This window comes from Engystomops pustulosus, chromosome 1, assembly GCF_040894005.1.
Source record: "Engystomops pustulosus chromosome 1, aEngPut4.maternal, whole genome shotgun sequence".
NCBI classification, from domain to species: Eukaryota; Metazoa; Chordata; class Amphibia; order Anura; family Leptodactylidae; genus Engystomops; species Engystomops pustulosus.
In genome coordinates, this window is record NC_092411.1 from 255,661,394 (window position 1) to 255,683,201 (window position 21,808).

Below are 21,808 nucleotides of genomic sequence, written 5' to 3' on the forward strand. Positions count from 1 at the left end.
TTGTTAGCAAGACATGTAACGCGAGTCTCTCTGGCACCAGTACTCAGGGGGTTACCTCACCGCAGACGAGAACTTGTAAGATGCCTCCGATGTTCCCAGCCGCTCCACCATCAGTAGTTTTTACCAAAAGAAATGTAATGTCACATCTCAGCCTTTCCGATTGTGGGATACATCTTGTTTCTAGCAATTTGCTGCTATGCAAGGACTTTGAATTGCTTGAACAGATGACCCCTTATATAAAAGGCATATACCCAATAAAGCACATGCAACCCCATCATCACACATAGCAGATAACCCATTAAGCTGCACCCAAACCCCTTCCACCGCTGATGACCAAGGTCTACATCCGCACAAAATGTGCTAGCATCTATTATGTTTTAGTAGATGTAAAAAATTTTAAATCTTTTGTACAAAACAAAATTCTTAATTTTGCTCTATTCTGAGGCCAATAACTTCTTCATACTTTGGTGTATGGAGCTATGTATGGTGTAATTGTTTGTGGGATGAGATGGTGTTTTCATTGCTACCATTATGGTGACTGTACTACTTGTTATCACTTTTTATTAAAATCTTTATGTGTTGCAAAATTATATAAAAGTAGCGATTCTGACTAGAGATGGGCGAATCGATTCTAACGATTCTAAATTCGTTTAGAATTTCAGGAAAACTTCAATTTGTCATGAATCCAAAATTTACGGTGATAAACCTGCCCCAGTTTGTTACATGGGGCAGAGAACTCTGGGAATAAGAAAGGAACTTGGGGGTTCCTCACTGTATGGAGGTAGTGTTCCTCACTGTATGGGGGCAGTGTTCCTCACTGTATGGGGGTAGTATTCCTCACTGTATGGAGGTAGTGTTCCTCACTGTATGGAGGTAGTGTTCCTCACTGTATGGGGGCAGTGTTCCTCACTGTATGGGGGCAGTGTTCCTCACTGTATGGGGGAAGTGTTCCTCACTGTATGGCGGTAGTATTCCTCACTGTATGGAGGTAGTGTTCCTCACTGTATGGGGGCAGTGTTCCTCACTGTATGGGGGTAGTGTTCCTCACTGTATGGCGGTAGTATTCCTCACTGTATGGAGGTAGTGTTCCTCACTGTATGGGGGCAGTGTTCCTCACTGTATGGGGGTAGTGTTCCTCACTGTATGGCGGTAGTATTCCTCACTGTATGGAGGTAGTGTTCCTCACTGTATGGCGGTAGTGTTCCTCACTGTATGGCGGTAGTATTCCTCACTGTATGGAGGTAGTGTTCCTCACTGTATGGGGGCAGTGTTCCTCACTGTATGGGGGTAGTGTTCCTCACTGTATGGCGGTAGTGTTCCTCACTGTATGGGGGTAGTGTTCCTCACTGTATGGGGGCAGTGTTCCTCACTGTATGGGGGTAGTGTTCCTCACTGTATGGAGGTAGTATTCCTCACTGTATGGAGGTAGTGTTCCTCACTGTATGGAGGTAGTGTTCCTCACTGTATGGAGGTAGTGTTCCTCACTCTATGGAGGTAGTGTTCCTCACTGTATGGAGGTAGTGTTCCTCACTGTATGGGGGTAGTGTCCCTCACTGTATGGAGGTAGTGTTCCTCACTGTATGGGGGTAGTGTTCCTCACTGTATGGGGGTAGTGTTCCTCACTGTATGGGGGTAGTGTTCCTCACTGTATGGCGGTAGTGTCCCTCACTGTATGGCGGTAGTGTCCCTCACTGTATGGGGATAGTGTTCCTCACTGTATGCGGGTAGTATTCCTCACTGGATGGGTGTAGTGTCCCTCACTGTATGGGGGTAGTGTCCCTCACTGGATGGGGGTAGTGTTCCTCACTGTATGGCTGTATTCCTCACTGTATGGCGGTAGTATTCCTCACTGGATGGGTGTAGTGTCCCTCACTGTATGGGGGTAGTGTTCCTCACTGTATGGGGGTAGTGTCCCTCACTGTATGGGGGTAGTGTCCCTCACTGGATGGGGGTAGTGTTCCTCACTGTATGGCTGTATTCCTCACTGTATGGCGGTAGTATTCCTCACTGTATGGCGGTAGTGTCCCTCACTGTATGGGGGTAGTGTTCCACACTGTATGGGGGTAGTGTTCCTCACTGTATGGCGGAAGTGTCCCTCACTGTATGGGGGTAGTGTTCCTCACTGTATGGGGGTAGTGTTCCTCACTGTATGGCGGAAGTGTCCCTCACTGTATGGAGGTAGTGTTCCTCACTGTATGGGGGTAGTGTTCCTCACTGTATGGGGGTAGTATTCCTCACTGTATGGCGGTAGTGTCCCTCACTGTATGGGGGTAGTGTTCCTCACTGTATGGGGGTAGTGTTCCTCACTGTATGGCGGAAGTGTCCCTCACTGTATGGGGGTAGTGTTCCTCACTGTATGATGGTAGTATTCCTCACTGTATGGCGGTAGTGTTCCTCACTGTATGGCGGTAGTGTTCCTCACTGTATGGGGGAAATGTTCCTCAATGTATGGGGGTAGTGTCCCCCACTGTATGGGGGTAATGTTCCTCACTGTATGGGGGTAGTGTCCCTCACTGTATGAGGATAGTGTTCCTCACTGTATGGGGATAGTGTTCCTCACTGTATGGGGGTAGTGTCCCTCACTGTATGGGGGTAGTGTCCCTCACTGTATGGCGGTAGTATTCCTCACTGTATGGCGGTAGTGTTCCTCACTGTATGGGGATAGTGTTCCTCACTGTATGGCGGGAGTGTTCCTCACTGTATGGGGGTAGTGTTCCTCACTGTATGGCGGTAGTGTTCCTCACTGTATGGCGGTAGTGTCCGTCACTGTATGGAGGTAGTGTTCCTCACTGTATGGCGGTAGTGTTCCTCACTGTATGGCGGTAGTGTCCCTCACTGTATGGGGATAGTGTTCCTCACTGTATGCGGGTAGTGTTCCTCACTGTATGGCGGTAGTATTCCTCACTGTATGGGGGTAGTGTTCCTCACTGTATGGGGGTAGTGTTCCTCACTGTATGGCGGTAGTGTCCCTCACTGTATGGCGGTAGTGTCCCTCACTGTATGTGGATAGTGTTCCTCACTGTATGGGGATAGTGTTCCTCACTGTATGGCGGTAGTGTTCCTCACTGTATGGCGGTAGTGTTCCTCACTGTATGGCGGTAGTGTCCCTCACTGTATGTGGATAGTGTTCCTCACTGTATGGGGATAGTGTTCCTCACTGTATGGCGGTAGTGTTCCTCACTGTATGGCGGTAGTGTTCCTCACTGTATGGCGGTAGTGTCCCTCACTGTATGGGGATAGTGTTCCTCACTGTATGCGGGTAGTGTTCCTCACTGTATGGCGGTAGTATTCCTCACTGTATGGGGGTAGTGTTCCTCACTGTATGAGGGTAATGTTCCACACTGTATAGGGATAGTGTTCCTCACTGTATGGGGGTAGTGTTCCTCACTGTATGGGGGTAGTGTTCCTCACTGTATGGCGGTAGTGTCCCTCACTGTATGGGGGTAGTGTTCCTCGCTGTATGGGGGGTAGTGTTCCTCACTGTATGGGGGTAGTGTTCCTCACTGTATGAGGATAGTGTTCCTTACTGTATGGGGGTAGTGTTCCTCACTGTATGAGGATAGTGTTCCTCACTGTATGGGGGTAGTGTCCCTCACTGTATGAGGATAGTGTTCCTCACTGTATGGGGGTAGTGTTCCTCACTGTATGAGGATAGTGTTCCTCACTGTATGGGGGTAATGTTCCTCACTGTATGAGGATAGTGTTCCTCACTGTATGAGGATAGTGTTCCTCACTGTATGAGGATAGTGTTCCTCACTGTATGGGGGTAGTGTTCCTCACTGTATGAGGATAGTGTTCCTCACTGTATGAGGATAGTGTTCCTCACTGTATGAGGATAGTGTTCCTCACTGTATGGGGGTAGTGTTCCTCACTGTATGAGGATAGTGTTCCTCACTGTATGGGGGTAATGTTCCTCACTGTATGAGGATAGTGTTCCTCACTGTATGAGGATAGTGTTCCTCACTGTATGGGGGTAGTGTCCCTCACTGTATGAGGATAGTGTTCCTCACTGTATGAGGATAGTGTTCCTCACTGTATGAGGATAGTGTTCCTCACTGTATGGGGGTAGTGTTCCTCACTGTATGAGGATAGTGTTCCTCACTGTATGGTGGTATTGTTCCTCACTGTATGGGGGATAGTGTTCCTCACTGTATGAGGATAGTGTTCCTCACTGTATGGGGGTAGTGTTCCTCACTGTATGAGGATAGTGTTCCTCACTGTATGGGGGTAATGTTCCTCACTGTATGAGGATAGTGTTCCTCACTGTATGAGGATAGTGTTCCTCACTGTATGGGGGTAATGTTCCTCACTGTATGGGGGGTCATCCAATCTCTACATCATGTAATTTTCTTGCCAGAATAGTTGTTTGGTTCTCAGACTCTGGTGACCATGGACATTCTGCTACTGTTACAACGGACTCAACCTATTTAGGTTATAAATCAACAAACAAAGGTATATGTAATCTAAATGTATTATTAGTGTAATATTTTGGAGGTCTCCTGACAGGTGGGTGCATAGAGTTAGGCATATATTAAATGTGACACTTACATTTCAGGGCATTGAAAGCCAATTCATAAGACCAGCGTTGAGATCTTTCATCCTTGAATTGTGGTGGGGTGTGGACAATGTCAGGACCATAGTTCACCAGGATCCTATCTGGAGGCTTCTTCCGATAAATTCCTTGGAAAATCTTGGCAGCGTTGATAAACACCTGATCGGGATAGTTCACGGTTTCAGTCATGGAGGATGTACTGAGTAAACTGGAGTCTTTAGAGTTGAGCTCTGACATCTTTACTGAAACCGAAAGATTTGACAAGTCCAGGTTTGGCATAGGTACGATTAATTACCTAAAAAATAATATCAAATATTTCATTTCAGTAGTAGCTCTTTAGCTGTTGAGAAACTCCTAGCCTCCACAATGGCTTTATTAGTATTCCTGGTATCAACACTTATCTCCAAAACAGAAGCCCATGGACCCCAGCCAAAATCCATAAGGGACTGATGAAGATTGGCCCAAGTGCTTACTCCAAACACTTTCAGGGGTTAGATACTAAGAGGTAGGATGATAGACAGATAGCCGCCCATCTTTCAGTTTTCCTTTGGATGTGGAGACCACCAGACCTTTAATGTACTCGTCATTGATCGAAAAAGTTTTCAACATAGTATATATTAAATAAATTATACTTTGCGCTTATTCACAAGACCGTAATGGGGGCTGTGATTTGTTCGTACAATTTGCACCCAAGTCATGACCCCCATTGAGGTGTATAGCACCTAGTCACAGCAAGGAGAGCACAGGGTGCCTCACGACAATGCGACCAAGCTGGGCAGCCACGCTGGCAAAATAAAAGGACACGTCGTATATTTGGGCGGATTTCAGATGGTAATCATTCTATGGAGAGCGGAGGGACAAGAAGCGCTCACCCAAACTCCCTCCTCTTCCCAGCTGTGTGCTAGACCCAGGTTCCAGCCTTGGGAGCCCTTCCAGCCATCTGAATGGCCTTACCTTAGTTCTTACCTCCCATCCAGTGCAGAGCCTGCCTTCCAGTTGGTACCGTATTTTCCGGACTATAAGGCGCACTTAAAAGCATTGGATTTCCGTGGAAATCCAAAGTGCGCCTTATAGTCCGGTGCGCCCTATGTATGGCGCTGGGCACAGGGCAGCGGACCATACTTACATAGGTCCCCGCTACCGGAGATCTCCAGCGGGAGATCTGCTGTCTCCGGTAGCGGGGACCTATGTAAGTATGGTCCGCTGCCCTCCTCCACCTCCCCCTCACCTTCCCCGCTCACCTTCCCCGCGTTCCCCGTCGCGTCTCGTCGCCGCGTCCCGTCGCCGCGTCACGTCGGGTCTCCGCCACGCCCCCGGACCTCCGCCACGCCCCCGGCCGCCGGACCCCGCGCCTTATAGTCCGATGCGCCTTATATATGTAATTATTACATATATAAGGCGCATCGGACTAATGCGCCTTATAGTCCGGTGCGCCCTATAGGGCAAAAAATACGGTATACAGAGGCTTAGCTGTATTGATAGCACCCACCCCCTTTATAGAAAATCTACCATGAAAATCCATCATGATAAACCAGGGACACTTACTCATAGTTCCAGGCACCGTGACTGTGGTAATCTTCTTATATTTCTATCCATGGCCTCCTTCCACAGTCATGGGGGATTAGTAAGTGTCCCTGGTTTAACAAGATGGATTTTGATAGTAGATTTCATAGTAGAACTGGTTTGCACATGAAAGAAAGTCCTCAAATTTTAATCCCCCAGTGATGTTTACACAATAAAGATCATTAGGTAGTGATGGGGGGCACCACTCTGGAAGAGAAGTAAGGGCCAAGGTAAGTAGAAAATTATTTATATTTATAATTTTTAACCACCTGGGGCCAATAGAATAAAAAATAACCAACTTTTAGCAAGTGGGATTAAGCCAGGAATGTTCTCATTGTAGAGACATATGCGAGTCCCACAGGCAGGACCCGTATATGCAATGAGAGTGCTCTGCTAAACATGTACAGGCGGTCCCCTACTTAAGGACACCCGACTTACAGACAACCCATAGTTACAGACGGACCCCTCTGCCCACTGTGACCTCTGGTGAAGCTCTCAGGATGCTTTACTATAGTCCCAGACTGCAATGATCAGCTGTAAGATGCCTGTAATGAAGCTTTATTGATAATTCTTGGTCCAATTACACCAAAAATTTCGAAACTCTAATTATCACTGGGGCAAAAGAAAAAAAATTGTCTAGAACTTCCATTATAAAATATACAGTTTCGACTTACATACAAATTCAACTTAAGAACAAACCTCCAGACCCTATCTTGTATGTAACCCGGGGACTGCCTGTATCAGTCTACGCAGCAAAGCCCACAAGTTATCTTTGGGAAATATTTGACTTTTGTACATGGAAATGGCACCATTTCAAGACATTTTAGTAACATATAAAGTCATGGTAGTGGTATAGGAAAGACGTTTGTGTTAGGTCACCAAATGCCATTAATAATTAATACTGATATGTCTCCTTTTTATCAGTGCATTTTAATATATTTGGGGAAAAATAAGGTTTCTCAGCTAGAGCCCATATTCTGACAATTGGCCCAGTGTCCTGTTTAATATAAAGCAGTGAACTAATTCAACCCAAAATGGATGTGAAATTCTCGGCTAGGAAGTCTCACCATAGAAAGCTGATTTATACTTGCAGGTCTGCTGGCAGGTAACATTGATTTACAGTTCAGCCTGACACGGGAACTTCCAGCCTCACTGTCTCAGCTGGGATTGGGATTTTAAAAGAAATTGAAGGCCCATAAATGTCATAGCACATACATTTTTAATTTGCTCAGATACCATGGGTATAATGGAAAAGGATTAAAAGCACATTCCTTTTTCTGCACCATAAAGCTGCTGGTGGAAATTAAAAAGTGTAGGAACAAAGTGCTGACTGTGCTAACAATGTGTGACAGTCTAGTTCTCCGCAATGCTAAAAATTTAACAATTTTGTTACCTGTATAGTGCAGGTGATACAGTAAGAGTAAAATTTGCTTTATACTTTTTAAAGCACAAATCAATAGCTCTTGGGACGTAGGACAGGTCGCCTTATTACTTTCATTACCTATGTGCAGCAGTTTCTTTGCCATCCTCCTCAGTTTAGCCTGCCTCTGCAGTATCTGTCTCCACTGGTTGTGGCGCTTATTTCTGTGAAACCATAGTGTGTTTACAAAAGAAACTGTGCGTATTCTAACAACTGGAGGGAGGGAATGCTGTTCTCAGCTCACTAAGGAGAAAGGGGGAGGTCATGTGTTGCTCTATGTGAGTAGTTAGCAGGAGAGCTGTGTCTGTGCAGGTCTGTAAATGTAGAAGTCTCCTGCAAAGGATACTGCGTTCGAAGGGCCCCATTCTCTTTCTCTCTCTCTCTACCTCAAGCTTTATCATAGATCCTTCACCCCTCCCCACAGCCTCTGCTATCTGAAAACTATCCTTACAGCACGGAAGCTATTAACCCTTACTGCTCACACAGCACAAACTATATACATGTAATTATTTCACTGCTGGATTCTACTACTTATCCCATGCTCCTCAATGTGATGAAAGCTGGTAGGATAGTCACTGCATAGGTCCTGTATTTACACACTAGTACACAGTGGCCCACCACATTTACTAAGGTCCTTGCGCCAGTTTTCTGTTGGACTTTTGAAGTTCTTTCTAGTGCAAACTACTTGCACGTGTATTTAAGAAGTGTCCGAGGTACATATGTGTTGTGGCTGCACTATACACAAATTTCTGCACATAAAGTGGCATTCCGGTGCACAGCTAGACCGTGCGACACATTTACCTTGTAGAGTCCATCAGAAGTGTGTCACACTCTCCCATGTTAAAGCTTCAACAAAAAAAGTTGCAGTAGTCTGTCCGAGCAGATCATTGATGAACGGGCGCCACAAATCCTAAAACTGGCACTATCTGCACACTACACATGCAAACTTCACATATTGCAGTTTACATTGTTTTTAATAAATGTGGACCAATGTTTTTACTTGTAGGAATCTTAATGGATTTGCAGTGTTACTTCAAATACCTCTTACTGGAGTTACTTCACGAGAGAACACAAAGGCAACACAAAAACAAAAAAGTGGGGGCAGCTTATAATTGACTCAGGTTCATGGCAAAGACAAGAAGAGGTTAGTCTATACCCACTTTACTGATGCTGACAAGATTTGTGGCAACTCGCTTCAGAACAGAAACATGCCATAACTTTGGAAAGAAATGGGCGAACAACATGATATGGGCATTGTACTGTTTGTTACGATAGGGGGAATTGCATATGACGATTTGGGAAAAATTTTGTGACAATTTGTTCCTGAAAGCTCTCAGAAACAAGGGCAGAGGCTAAGTATTATTTCTTTTCTTACACAGAGCATACTTCACTTGATGATTCAGCTCTGTTAGAAGATAAGACTATCTACTGACTTTTTGTAAATTAAGTCATCAGAAACATTACCTGAATCTCTATCTATCAGCTATCAATGAGAGTACAATTAGAATCTGTGCTATTGATTTATAAGATTTGGCTTAGAAGTTTACTTATGCTTTGTAGTACTGGTGGTAGGCTGAAATGTGCATAGAGCAGATGTAGAGAGCTTGTAATACAGCAGTACAGTACATGTAATACAGGTAGAGAGCAGTCCGGTACATACAGCAACGAATATGTAGCACAGGTAAAGGGCAGTCCACAATATATAGCGCTGGTAAAGTGCAGAACTACAGAACACATAGCACAGGTAGAGAGCAGACCTGTAGATTTAGCATAGGTAGGGATCAGTACAGTGCATCTGGCACAGGTTGGGATCAGTGCAATATATGTCGTGCAGCTAGTGAACAGTACAGGAGCTGTAATAAAGGTGGCGGGCGTGCTTAGAAAGTGGACCTTATTAGTATATCCTCTGTTCCGGTTAAGGGTGGCAGTTTAGGCCTGGTGCCCCATACTCCAGTGAGTATAACTGCCTTTAGTAGTTGCATAATTAGCATATAGAGAACATCTCTATATAATTTTTTTTTAGCATAATTCTCAGTATAATAACTGATTTTGTGAAGGCCTCATAGGTTTGCTAGTGAACGTTAGTGAACAAACAGCATAATGCATATCAAGGGACATTACAACTCAGAAATAAAGTTGTAGCAATGTGTATTGCAGGTTTAGGATATTAAAAAATAGCCCAAGCTTCTGTAAAATTTTAACACAACTGGTGACCTACCAAGACATGGCCGCCCTCCATCACTGACTGCCCAGACAAGGAGAAGCAGTCAAGAGGCTCAGGGTCACTCTGGAGGAGCAGCCGAGATCCACAGCTCATGGGGGAGAATATGTCCAACTATTAGTTGTGTCCTCCACTAATCTGCCATTAATGGAGAGTGGTCAGAAGAAAGACATTCTTTGTAACAAAGAAAAGTTACAATAAGAAGTCCTGACTGCAAAAGGTCATGTACTAGTTATAGCAATACAGAAGATGGTGATCCGGCCAGAGACCAAAATGGCTCAAGTGGCTGATGCAGCAGATCACCCTGAACACCCCATCCTCACCACGAAACAAGTGGTGACAACATCATATGGTGGAGATCCCTGGCTTCAGCACGGACTGGGAATCTCCTTAGAGACGATGGGGCTGATGGATGGAGCTAAATACATTGCCCTGAGATACATATGTGGTTCTACTAGACAAAACATATCTTTATACTAACAAGCATGTAAAAACAACTGCACCAGAAAGAAAAAAAAAATACTACAAAAGGCATATATTTTTTCAAAAACAAAGGTTATTTATGGTATTTTTAGATGAAATTTCCCCAGATTTTCCCTTATGAGGATCTGTGAAAAAAAAAGGTGCCAGACTGAAGCAAACTGGACATGAAAAAAAATGGACGTTAATGGACGATTTATCGTGCACAGACAGAATTAGACGTCTGTCACACCATATTTTTGTAGGTCTAAATATTGTGTTTTGTTAATTTCCACTTAGGAAAAGTTTTGCTCTTCTTTGAATAAGATACGATACAAGAGCGCGACTCTACGATCTCATAAATAAAGTGCAGTATCCAAGCTGGAAAGTACAGTATATAAAACTGCTATATTATAAAGTACAGTATATAAAACTGCCATATTATAAAGTACAGTATATAAAACTACCATATTATAAAGTACAGTATATAAAACTGCCATATTATAAAGTACATTATATGACATCTCTGTGTCATAAAGTACAGTATATGTAACTACAAAATCATAAACTACAGTATATAACACCTCTATATCATAAGGTACAGGATGTAAAACTGCCATATCATAAACTACAGTATATGATGCTTCTATATCATAAAGTATAGTATATTACACCTCTTTGTCATAAACTACAGTATATAACACCTCAATACCATAAAGTATAGTATATAACACTTCTATATCATAAAGCACAGTATAAAAAACTGACATATTATAAAGTACAGTATATAAAACCTCCATATAAAAAGTATATATAATATTAAATATACAAAAGCTGCATATATTATAAACTACAATATATAACACCTCTGTGTCATAAACTACAGTATATAACAGCTCTATATCATAAAGCACTGTATACAAAACCACTCAAAAAATAAACTACAGTATATAACACCCCAATATCATGAAGTAAAGTATATAACACTTCTTTATCATAATGCACAGTATAAAAAACTGACATATTATAAAGTACAGTATATAAAACCTCCATATAAACAGCATATATAATGTTATAAAAGCAACAAAACCTGCGTACATTATAAAGTACAGTATATAACACCTCTGTACAGTAAAGTACAGTACATATAACTATCAAATCATAAACTACAGCAAATACCTCTATATAATAGGAGTACAGTATATAAAACATCATTATCAAAGAGTATACAAACCTCTAGTACTATAAAATATACAAAAGCTACATATCACAAAGTACAGTATATAACACCCCCTTTCCCATACACAACATATAATATTTATGAACAAAAGATAAAATGTTAAAAAATCCATATATCATATCAGATATGAAGTAAGGATTATAAAACCTCTGCAGAATATAGTAACGTATATAATCTCTGTATATAATAAGGTGCAGTACATATGACCTGTATCTGAGAACATACACTATGTGTGTCCCTATAAACACTCGGTAAAGTACAATATAACCTCTATAACATGAACTCCTGTCACATATCATGTACAGTATATAAAGCCTACGTACAGCACAGAGTACACCTGCCCCCGGTACCTGCGGCTGTGCCTCCTGTGTGTGCGGAGCCTCCTGTGTGTGCGGAGCCCCGGGGCCGCGCAGCTACTGAGGAGCGGAGCACATCCCGCACTGCACCGGGCGGGGACACGCTGATGTATCACCACGGCAACCAGCTGTGCGTCCCAGCCTCATCACGTGCGGGCGGTGCTGAGATTGCGGGGCGTGGTCAGGACTGATCCTTCCCGCCCTGGATGGATGGAAGCCACTGAGCAGCAGCGGGTGTGCAGACAAAGAAGGAGCCACCTACCTCACACAGCACCGCCACCTACCTCACACAGCACTGCCACCTACCTCACATCTACATCACACCTACCTCACACAGCACTGCCACCTACCTCACATCTACATCACACCTACCTCACACAGCACTGCCACCTACCTCACATCTACATCACACCTACCTCACACAGCACTGCCACCTACCTCACACCTACATCACACAGCACTGCCACCTACATCACACAGCACTGCCACCTACCTCACACAGCACCGCCACCTACCTCACACAGCACTACTACCTACCTCACATCTACATTACACCTACCTCACACAGCACTGCCACCTACCTCACATAGCACTGCCACCTACCTCACACAGCACTACTACCTACCTCACATCTACATCACACCTACCTCACACAGCACTGCCACCTACATCCCGCCAGCACTGTCACCTACCTCACACAGCACCGCCACCTACATCCCACAGCACCGCCACCTACCTCACACAGCACTGCCACCTACATCACACAACACTGCCACCTATATCCCACAGCACCGCCACCTATATCATACAGCACCGCCACCTACATCACACAGCACCGCAAGCCTACCTCACACAGCACTGCCACCTACCTCACACAGCACCGCCACCTACATCACACACCACCGCCACCTACCTCACACAGCACCGCCACCTACCTCACACAGCACCGCCACCTACATCACACAGCACCGCCACCTACCTCCCACAGCACTGCCACCTACATCCCACAGCACTGCCACCTACCTCACACAGTACCGCCACCTACATTGTACCACTATGTAGTATAAAATGCATAAAGCGTGCTGCCATGTAGTATAAAACGCATACAGCGTGCCGCCATGTGCATACAGCATACTGCCATGTAGTATAAAATGCATACAGCGTGTCGCTATGTAGTATAAAATGCATACAATGTACCACCATGTAGTATAAAATGCATACAGTGTGTCGCCATGTAGTATAAAATGCATACAGAGTACCGCCATGTAGTACAAAATAAAATCCCTGATAAATATCACAAATACTGCATATACATACAGCATATAAACACATATAAAAACAGTATATACATCATATACCACACCGCATACGCGGCAGGGGAGACGGGAGCAGAGATGGGGGGGGGGGGGGAGCCGGGAGCGAGGGGGGGGGGTAAGACAGGAGGGGGGGGGTCAAGAGCAGAGGGTGGGCGGGGGTGAGAGTGGAGGGGGTGCTGAAAGCGGAGGGAGGAGGGTGCTGAGAGCGGAGGGGGGGCAAAAGTGGAGGTAGGGGGGGCGAGAGAGTAGAGGGAGAAGGGGCGAGAGAGTGGAGGGAGGGGGGAGCTGAGAGTGGAGGGAGCAGGGCTGAAAGCGGAGGGAAGGGGTGAGTGCACGGGGGCCGGGAGTGGAGGGAGGGGGGCGAGAGCAGAGGGAGGGGGGGAGAGCCGGAAGAGGGGGGGAAACCAGGAACGGAGGTATACGGAAAGTGAGGGGCGACCGGGAGAACGGTGCCGGATGGAAGGCAGCGTGCCGCCATGTGGTATAAAATTCATACAGCGTACCACCATGTAGTATAAAATGCATACAGTGTGCAGCCATGCAGTATAAAATGCATACAGTGTGCAGCCATGTAGTATAAAATTCATACAGCGTACCACCATGTAGTATAAAATGCATACAGTGTGCAGCCATGTAGTATAAAATGCATTGTGTACCAACATGTAGTTTCCTGAGCGTTTCCAGACGCCTCCATGTTTCCGTATTCCTGTGGTATTCCCGTGTTCCAATCCTGTGGCGGTCCTGTAATCCTGTGGCGGTCCTGTAATCCTGTGGCTGTCCTGTAATCCTGTGGCGGTCCTGTATTCCTGTGGCTGTCCTATAATCCTGTGGCGTTCCTGTAATCCTGTGACGGTCCGGTTATCCTGTGCCGCTCTGGTTATCGTGTGGCGGTCTGGTTATCCTAGTGGCGGTCCGGTATCCTAGTGGTCTTCCGAGGTCCTGCCAGCCGTCCATCCGAGGTCCTGCCAGCCCTCCATCCGAGGTCCTGCCGTGGGGCTGAGCCTTAAGCTATAAACTGGCTGCATCCTGAAGGGGTTAAAGTGATTTATTCGCATATGAAAAACAGAGCTCGGACTGCACTGCTTATTATTCAGACTTCTCTTTGGATTGTGTGATGGAATGTGCAGCCATTATAGAGGATGTAATGATGAATACTATTTTAAGATCATTATGTGTAATTATTACTAATTGTTCTTCTGTGTACAATGACCTGTGGGGTATAGTTACAGAACATACTGCTTGTATAATCATTTACATATTTTGTTGTTTGTAGTGCTCCACCACTATGAATACAGGGTAACCGTCGTTTGAGATCATTTTTAACATTGTCCAGGGGTGAGTAAGGAAAGTATAAATGGTGAGAAAAATGTGCTAAAACATAACTTTTACTTCCCATATACAAATGCATAAAGTGAAGCAGTTATTTGTACACTAACTTTTTGGGACACCTAATACCTCAATCCCTGATCAATGCATGATCACACTTCATGCCAAGATGCCCCTCCAACATGGTCCACATGGGAACAGGTTCACCACAAGAATACAGCATCTCCGACCTTATACACTTGTGTGTTCAAACATCTGGGAGAGGACCACAAATCTAAAAGATCCTGGTTGTCCTATGTGGGCTCTAGATATCCAGTTGCCCACCAGATGTAGAATATAATACAGAAGGTGAAGAAGGGAAAAGAAAAAAAGAAGGAAGTTTGGTACCACCCCTACTGGAACCTACTGGATCCACAGAAATACACCAACTACCACAAAAAGATAAACCAAAATGAGCGCCTTTGCTCTTATATCTATTCTGAGGAGAGTGTTGTGAACAATGTGTACTTTATTAAGGAATTTTCACACTGCCGTGAGCCCGCCTCACCGTAGTACGGCGGGCACACGGCAGCACGGGGAGAGGAGGAGGAGGTGAGCGCAGCTCACCCCCGCCCCTCTCCATAGAAACTAATGGCGCACGGCGCCGTAATACGGGGAAAGATAGGACATGTCCTATTTTTCCCCGGGCTACGGAGCGGTACGGTGCCGCACGTGTGCTGCACCGTACCGCTCCCGTACAGGGCCGTGAGCCCATAGGAGTGTATGGGGGACGTATATCGGCCGTATATACGTCGGCCGTATATACGTCCCCCATACTGTAGTGTGAATGTAGCCTTAGGCCTTAGCCTTAGGCTACATTCACACTACAGTATGGGGGACGTATATACGGCCGACGTATATACGGCCGATATACGTCCCCCATACACTCCTATGGGCTCACGGCCCTGTACGGGAGCGGTACGGTGCAGCACACGTGCGGCACCGTACCGCTCCGTAGCCCGGGGAAAAATAGGACATGTCCTATCTTTCCCCGTATTACGGCGCCGTGCGCCATTAGTTTCTATGGAGAGGGGCGGGGGTGAGCTGCGCTCACCTCCTCCTCCTCTCCCCGCGCTGCCGTGTGCCCGCCGTGCTACGGTGCGGCGGGCTCACGGCAGTGTGAATTTAGCCTTAGCTTGTAAAAAAAACAGGCATTAGAGTCCCCTTAGTAACACCTTTAACCTCTTAGCGCTCCATGCAGTAATAATACATCATGGAGCAGATGCCAGTTCAGCTCATCACAGGGGCATCAGAAAACACAGGGAGTCAGCAATTGCGGGTGTTAACCCATTAAATGCCTGCAGGTAAATTTTCAAGTTGGCTCCAATCATTTCTATGGCCACCCTGGGGTCTGATCTAAGACCCCAGGGCTGACCATAGTAAGTGCCTTACAGCAGTATAGGATGACTGTGCTAATACCTTGCAAGGCATCAGTGCAGGGTATTATAATGAAAGATTGCTTTATTAAAAATAAACAAGTAAATTCATAAAAATGCTCCCTAAGCCCCATTATATATAAAATTAACTTATAACATAAAAAAGTGACCATACAAACCCCCAAATTATTTAGTTATAATTTGATTTACCTTGTCTAAAACAAATTGCAATAAAAAGTGATCAAAACAATGGAGCAGATTTATCAAGCTGGCTGAAAGTCAGAGCATTTCTAGTTGCCCACGGCAACCAATCACAGCTCAGCCTTCATTTTATAAAAAAGAAAAAAGAGAAGTTTTTTCAGCTCACCAACTAATGTTCAGACGATGCCGATTTAGATGTGCCGCCGGTGCACGGACATGCTGTGCGGGGAGCAGTCAAATATTCCACAGTACTAACGAGGTAGAAGTCCAGCATCCAGGCAAAATTGTAGTTTAAAAGTCCACTTTTTATTCAAAAATAGTCATAGCTCCGACTAACTACCGTAAGCGGTCCGAAACGCGTCAGTTTTTTTTTTGTTATGGGACGTCTCTAAACGTTTTTAATGTATTTTTGAATAAAAAGTGGACTTTTAAACTACAATTTTGCCTGGATGCTGGACTTCTACCTCGTTAGTACAGCCTTCATTTTACCAGTGCTTATGAATATTTTAAGGAGGAGCTGTGATTGGTTGCCATGGGCAACTAGAAATATTCTAACTTTCAGACAGCTTAATAAATCTGCCCCAATGTATCTATATGAAATTGTACTGTTGTAAAGTACAACATGTCCCATAAAAAACAAGCTCTCAACCAACTATATAGACAAAAAAATTAAAAGTGTTATACCACTTGGAAAATGTCTATGCAAAAATTATGGATTTTTTTCCTCCACATTACATTTTATTCTAGAAAGTTTTGGTATTCAGTAATCGTACTGAACTGTAGAACACTAACATGTCACAGCATGCCTGCGCAGAGGGGACTTCATGTGCTAAGATATATGCATTGTGTACAGTTTGCTAATGATAGGAGGCTAAAAGAACTGAGATTATGTCAGCCTGGTCACATGACAATATTGCTGCATGCAGAGAAGAAGCTGCTATATTCAGCCTGAAAAAGCCATGCCCCTTTGACACACTCTACATTTGTCTGTATGCAAGGCAAGGTTAGAAATATGATTTATGGGCATGTGAGATAAAAATAATTTAGCTAAAAGAATGTTGTCAGTTAGTAAATATGGCTCTATGGGAACCTCTCACTAGCTGTATTTGTGAAAATATGGTGACAGTTTAAATCAAAAATGGTCTTAAGGGGTAAATCTCTCTGCAGAGGTCTATATTCTACCCTGTGTAGTATGCGTCCTTGGAGGCTGACTACATGCTAACATCTATTCTCCCATGCTCTCAGAAGTGAAGTTACAGGTTTTCTGCTCTCTGCCAGGCTATAGTATTATAGTATTTTTTATCTATCTGAATGTGAAAGCAAAAGACAGAAGGGGAAACCACTTTTAGAATATGGTGACACATAACAATATGAGTTTTTACCAAAAAGTTGTTTTACTTGCTAAAGGAGTAACACATGAAGGCCTATACATGTTTGGTACCTTCTTAAATTTTAGTGTAAATGTTTTTAAAACAACTACTGTGGTATCACTGTTACTATATTGGCTGCTGTGGTGGCATATAAGTGATCTCTATGACAGGGGCATAACAAGGAGAGGCTGGGCCTCATAGTAGACTGCTCACTTAAAGTGTAACCGTCATTCTGAACAAAAAAAAAAACTAAAATACATAATTCTGTTCCCGTTGTCCCTGGGAATCATTCCTCAAAATATTTTGCCTCTTGGTCCTCATTTAGTATCTTTTTTGGCCCATAGCAACTACAATCAGCAAGATGGAGGGGCGGAGCCTGCCTCCTGTCACCTTATCACAAGCGCCTTGTGCTGACCAATGAGACCAGAGCTATCTATCTATCTATCTATCTATCTATCTATCTATCTATCTATCTATCTTTCTCTCATATCTATCTATCTCTCTAATACTAATACTCCAGCACAGCACATGAGGGAACAGCATGAAGACTTGGAGATTGTCTCCTGCCACTTCCTTATGGGGGGAGGGGGGGCTTCAGTCTCTGTCAGTGTGGATAATGGGGCAGATTTACTTACCCGGTCCATTCGCGATCCAGGCCCGCTGGAATGCCCTGAAGTTCACCGGCCTATTCCTGGTGAAGGTAAGTGCAAGTCCCGCGACATTTTTTTTTTTTTTATATGCGGTGGTTTTCCGAATCCGTCGGGTTTTCGTTCGGCCACGCCCCCCGATTTCCGTCGCTTGCATGCCAGCGCTGATGCGCCACAATCCGATCGCGTGTGCCAAAATCCCGGGGCAATACAGGGAAAATCGGCGCAAATCGGAAATATTCAGATAACACGTCGGGAAACCGTGAATCGGGCCCTTAGTAAATGACCCCAATGTGTTTATACACAAGTGTAGGGAAAGCTGAGGAGAGAAGATGAAGGTGTTTGATTATTACATCAGTCAGGGCTTCTCCCTGCACACGAGTGGTGCAGCACTGAGCCATAAGGTAATCAGCTGATTGCAGGGAGAGGGGGGCGTGTCTCCTGCCCATAGTCTTCTTTATGAAGACGGAATGTCCATAGTAGCAGCTATCTGAGCAGTCACTGCCATCTAAGGGAAGTCTGCAGAATACAAGATAAAGGAGCAAGATTCGGGTAATTAATGCAATTTCAAAAGGGCTTAAAATTACCAGCCCTACAACATATCAAAAGTTTTTTTAAATGACGGTTACACTCACACATGTTTATGCAGTCACACCCATGTATACACATTTATATACTTATATTCATGTGCATACAGTTCTACACTCATGAACACCATATACATTTATACACTTATACATACAGTATATACACATCTTATACACACCTACAGTATATACATATATAATCATATTACACATACAGTATATACACTCCATATACATATGCAAACAGTATAAATATGCCACTTACATGCATACAGCACAAACAGGAACATTTCAACACATACTTAAATGGATTAAGTGTACCTAGCATCCAAATCCACTTGGATTCACACTGTAACAACCGTTGGGTTATATGGGACCCCCTCTAATGTTATTTTTTATGTAGTCAACTCTTAGAATACTTGAATCGCAGTGTGACTCCTTTAAGTGTTTGGCTACAGGTAAACCATCAGTGCAGAAATCATTTTTTTTTTTTGCAGATTCGATATCTCTTTTATGTTCTCTGACTTATACCTTCAATTCTGTGGAGGTAAGGCCAATATAGATTTTGCTACAGGGGCAGATTGCATAATAAACCACAGCTTTTGTTGAGCATGTTATGGGATATGTGATTGTGAACTCCCTCTGACCTAAAGAGTCTACAAATTTATTGTCAGGATTCGGGATCAGTGGATCCTCTGGACCACCGCGGGAGATGTTACTAGCCGACACCTGGGACTGAAATCTAAGTGGCACCTGGTCTTCACCAGAGCCCGCTGCAAAGCGGGATGGTCTTACTGTTGCGGGGTACAACCAGATCATTCCACAGGTGCGACTAGCCCACGGTGGCACCCGAGGTCGAGGTACCTTTGCAGAAGACAGTCTCGTGGTCAGGTTCAGGGTCAGGGCAGGCGGCAGAGATGCAAGGTCAGGTCCAATCCGGGGTCAGCAAGGGGAGATCCAGGCAGATGGGAATGGGAACACAGCCACACGGGACACAGGAACACACAGGAGCATGGGCACAGGAACACACGGGAACAGGAACGCAGGAACACACAGAAGCATGGGAACAGGAACACACAGGAGCACTGGAACAAAACGCACTGGCACTCAGGAGCAGGAATATAGCAGGGGAGCTTTATCCATGGCGTGGGCAAACAGATCTGGCAGGGTTTGCAGGAAGAGGCAGGGTTTGCAGGAACGCGCATGCTCAGCCGAGGAAGACAGAGCAGGAGCCGGGACATGTAAGTAGCGCAGGCACTGCACTGGCGGAGACAGCGGGGCATGGGTGAGCCTGCGTTCCGAAATATGGGTCGCGGGACCACCCGTGACTACCCCTCCTTTGGTCTCCCCCTCTTCCTGGGCTGGAGGAATCTCTGCAAGAGATTGTTGTCCAGGATATTGTCCTCAGGCTCCCAAGATCTCTCCCCCGGCTCAAACCCCTTCCAGTCAACCAAGAAGAACTGCTTTCCCCTCCCCGTCTTCATATCAAGGATCTCCTTTACCTTATAGATGTCAGAGGAGAGCGCCACAGGAGCAGCAGGAGGCACCTGTCGGGAGAAGCGGTTCAGGATGACAGGCTTGAGCAGGGAGACATGGAAGGAGTTTGGGATGCGCATGGTGGGAGGAAGGCGCAGCTTGTAGGACACCGGATTTATACGACTCAGCACCTCAAAGGGACCCAGGAAATGAGGACCAAGTTTGTAGTAAGGAATCTCTAGTCGAACATACCTGGAAGACAACCAGACTTTGTCACCAGGAGCGTAGAAAGGATGAGGCATGCCTCAATTATCGGCCTGGAGCTTGGTTTGGGCCATAGCCTGTAATAAGGAAAGACAAGTCTGCTCCCAGATCGTCTTCAGGTCCCATACCAATTCCTCAACAGCAGGAACATCCGATGACACAGGAAGAGGAGGGCGAGGATGCAGTCCATAATTGATGAAAAATGGAGTGGAGTCCAAGGAGTTGTAAGTAAACTGTACCCATGACAACAGAATGGACCAATCGTCCTAACGGGCAGAAACAAAATGGCGTAGATAGCAGCCCAGGGTCTCATTAACTCTTTCTACCTGCCCATTAGACTACGAATGATAGGCAGAAGAAAAGTTGATTGCAGAGAGAACGCCAGAATTTAGAGACGCACTGAACCCCACAGTCAGACCTTAAATTCGTGAAGGCCTCCTCAGCTGCCGAAGGCCAGAGTCGGGGGTTGGCACCCTTCTTGGTGAGTGCTACAATAGTATAGACACCAGAGAGGAGAAGTGCGGGATGAACTACCGGTTTTAATTTGTGAAACCCAGAAACTGCTGTATAGTGCGTAGTCCTACCGGACGGGGTCACTGAAGAACCGCAGGCAGCTTGGCAGGATCCATCCGGAGACCTCTGTCGAAGATGATGTAGCCGAGAAATGGAAGACTCTGCTGGTGGAACTGGCACTTCTCAAGTTTGGCGTAGAGGCGATTGGCCCTTAAACGACTGAGCACTTGCTGTATGTGGACTTGGTGGGACTCAAGGTCTGGAGAGAATACCAGAATATCGTCCAGATAGATCACAAAAGCAAGTCTCTAAAGACATAAAGCAAGTCTCTAAAGATGTCATTAAAGAACTCCTGGAAGACGGCTGGTGCGTTACAGAGCCCAAATGGCATCACCAGGTACTCAAAGTGTCCATCAGGGGTATTAAAAGCGGTCTTCCACTCATCTCCCCGGTGGATACGAATGAGGTAGTAGGCCCCTCGAAGATCCAATTTGGAGAATATCTTTGCTCCGTGAAGACTGTTAAACAGCAACGGATAGCGGTTCTTAACTGTGACCTTGTTAAGACCATGGTAGTCAATGCATGGACGGAGTGACCCGTCATTTTTGGTCACAAAGAAAAAGCCTGCACCAGCCGGATAAGAGGACTTACGTATGAACCCCCTCTGCAGGTTCTCTTTGATGTAGTCCGACATTGCTGTGGTTTCTGGCACTGAGAGTGGGTACACACGGCCCTGAGGAGGGGACGTACCCAGCAGCAGGTCCACAGGACAGTCGTGGGGGCGACCTGTTTCTTTGAGAAGACGTTAAAAAAGTCCTGATAGCAAGCTGGAAGACCCAGGGGCTTGGGAGCCACAGAAGAAACCAAGACTGGCACTGGATG

The 21,808-nt window shown here is 45.3% G+C and overlaps 1 protein-coding gene across 4 annotated transcripts in view; it reads right to left on the reverse strand.

Annotated features, from left to right (window-relative positions):
• Nucleotides 1–11,961, reverse strand: part of NSUN7 (NOP2/Sun RNA methyltransferase family member 7) — a 34,716-nt gene extending 22,755 nt beyond the window's left edge. For 3 of the 4 annotated variants that reach the window (XM_072125195.1, XM_072125178.1, XM_072125203.1), the window contains exons 1-2: nt 11,806–11,961; nt 4,549–4,847 (exon numbers count right to left, since the gene is read on the reverse strand). In XM_072125195.1, the coding sequence (XP_071981296.1) occupies nt 4,549–4,831 (283 nt within the window). In that variant the 5' untranslated portion in view covers nt 4,832–4,847; nt 11,806–11,961. Of the gene's footprint in view, nt 1–4,548; nt 4,848–11,778 lie in introns of all 4 variants that reach the window. The other variant, XM_072125186.1, reaches the window with a different exon arrangement.
• Between the last annotated feature and the right edge of the window lie 9,847 nt (nt 11,962–21,808).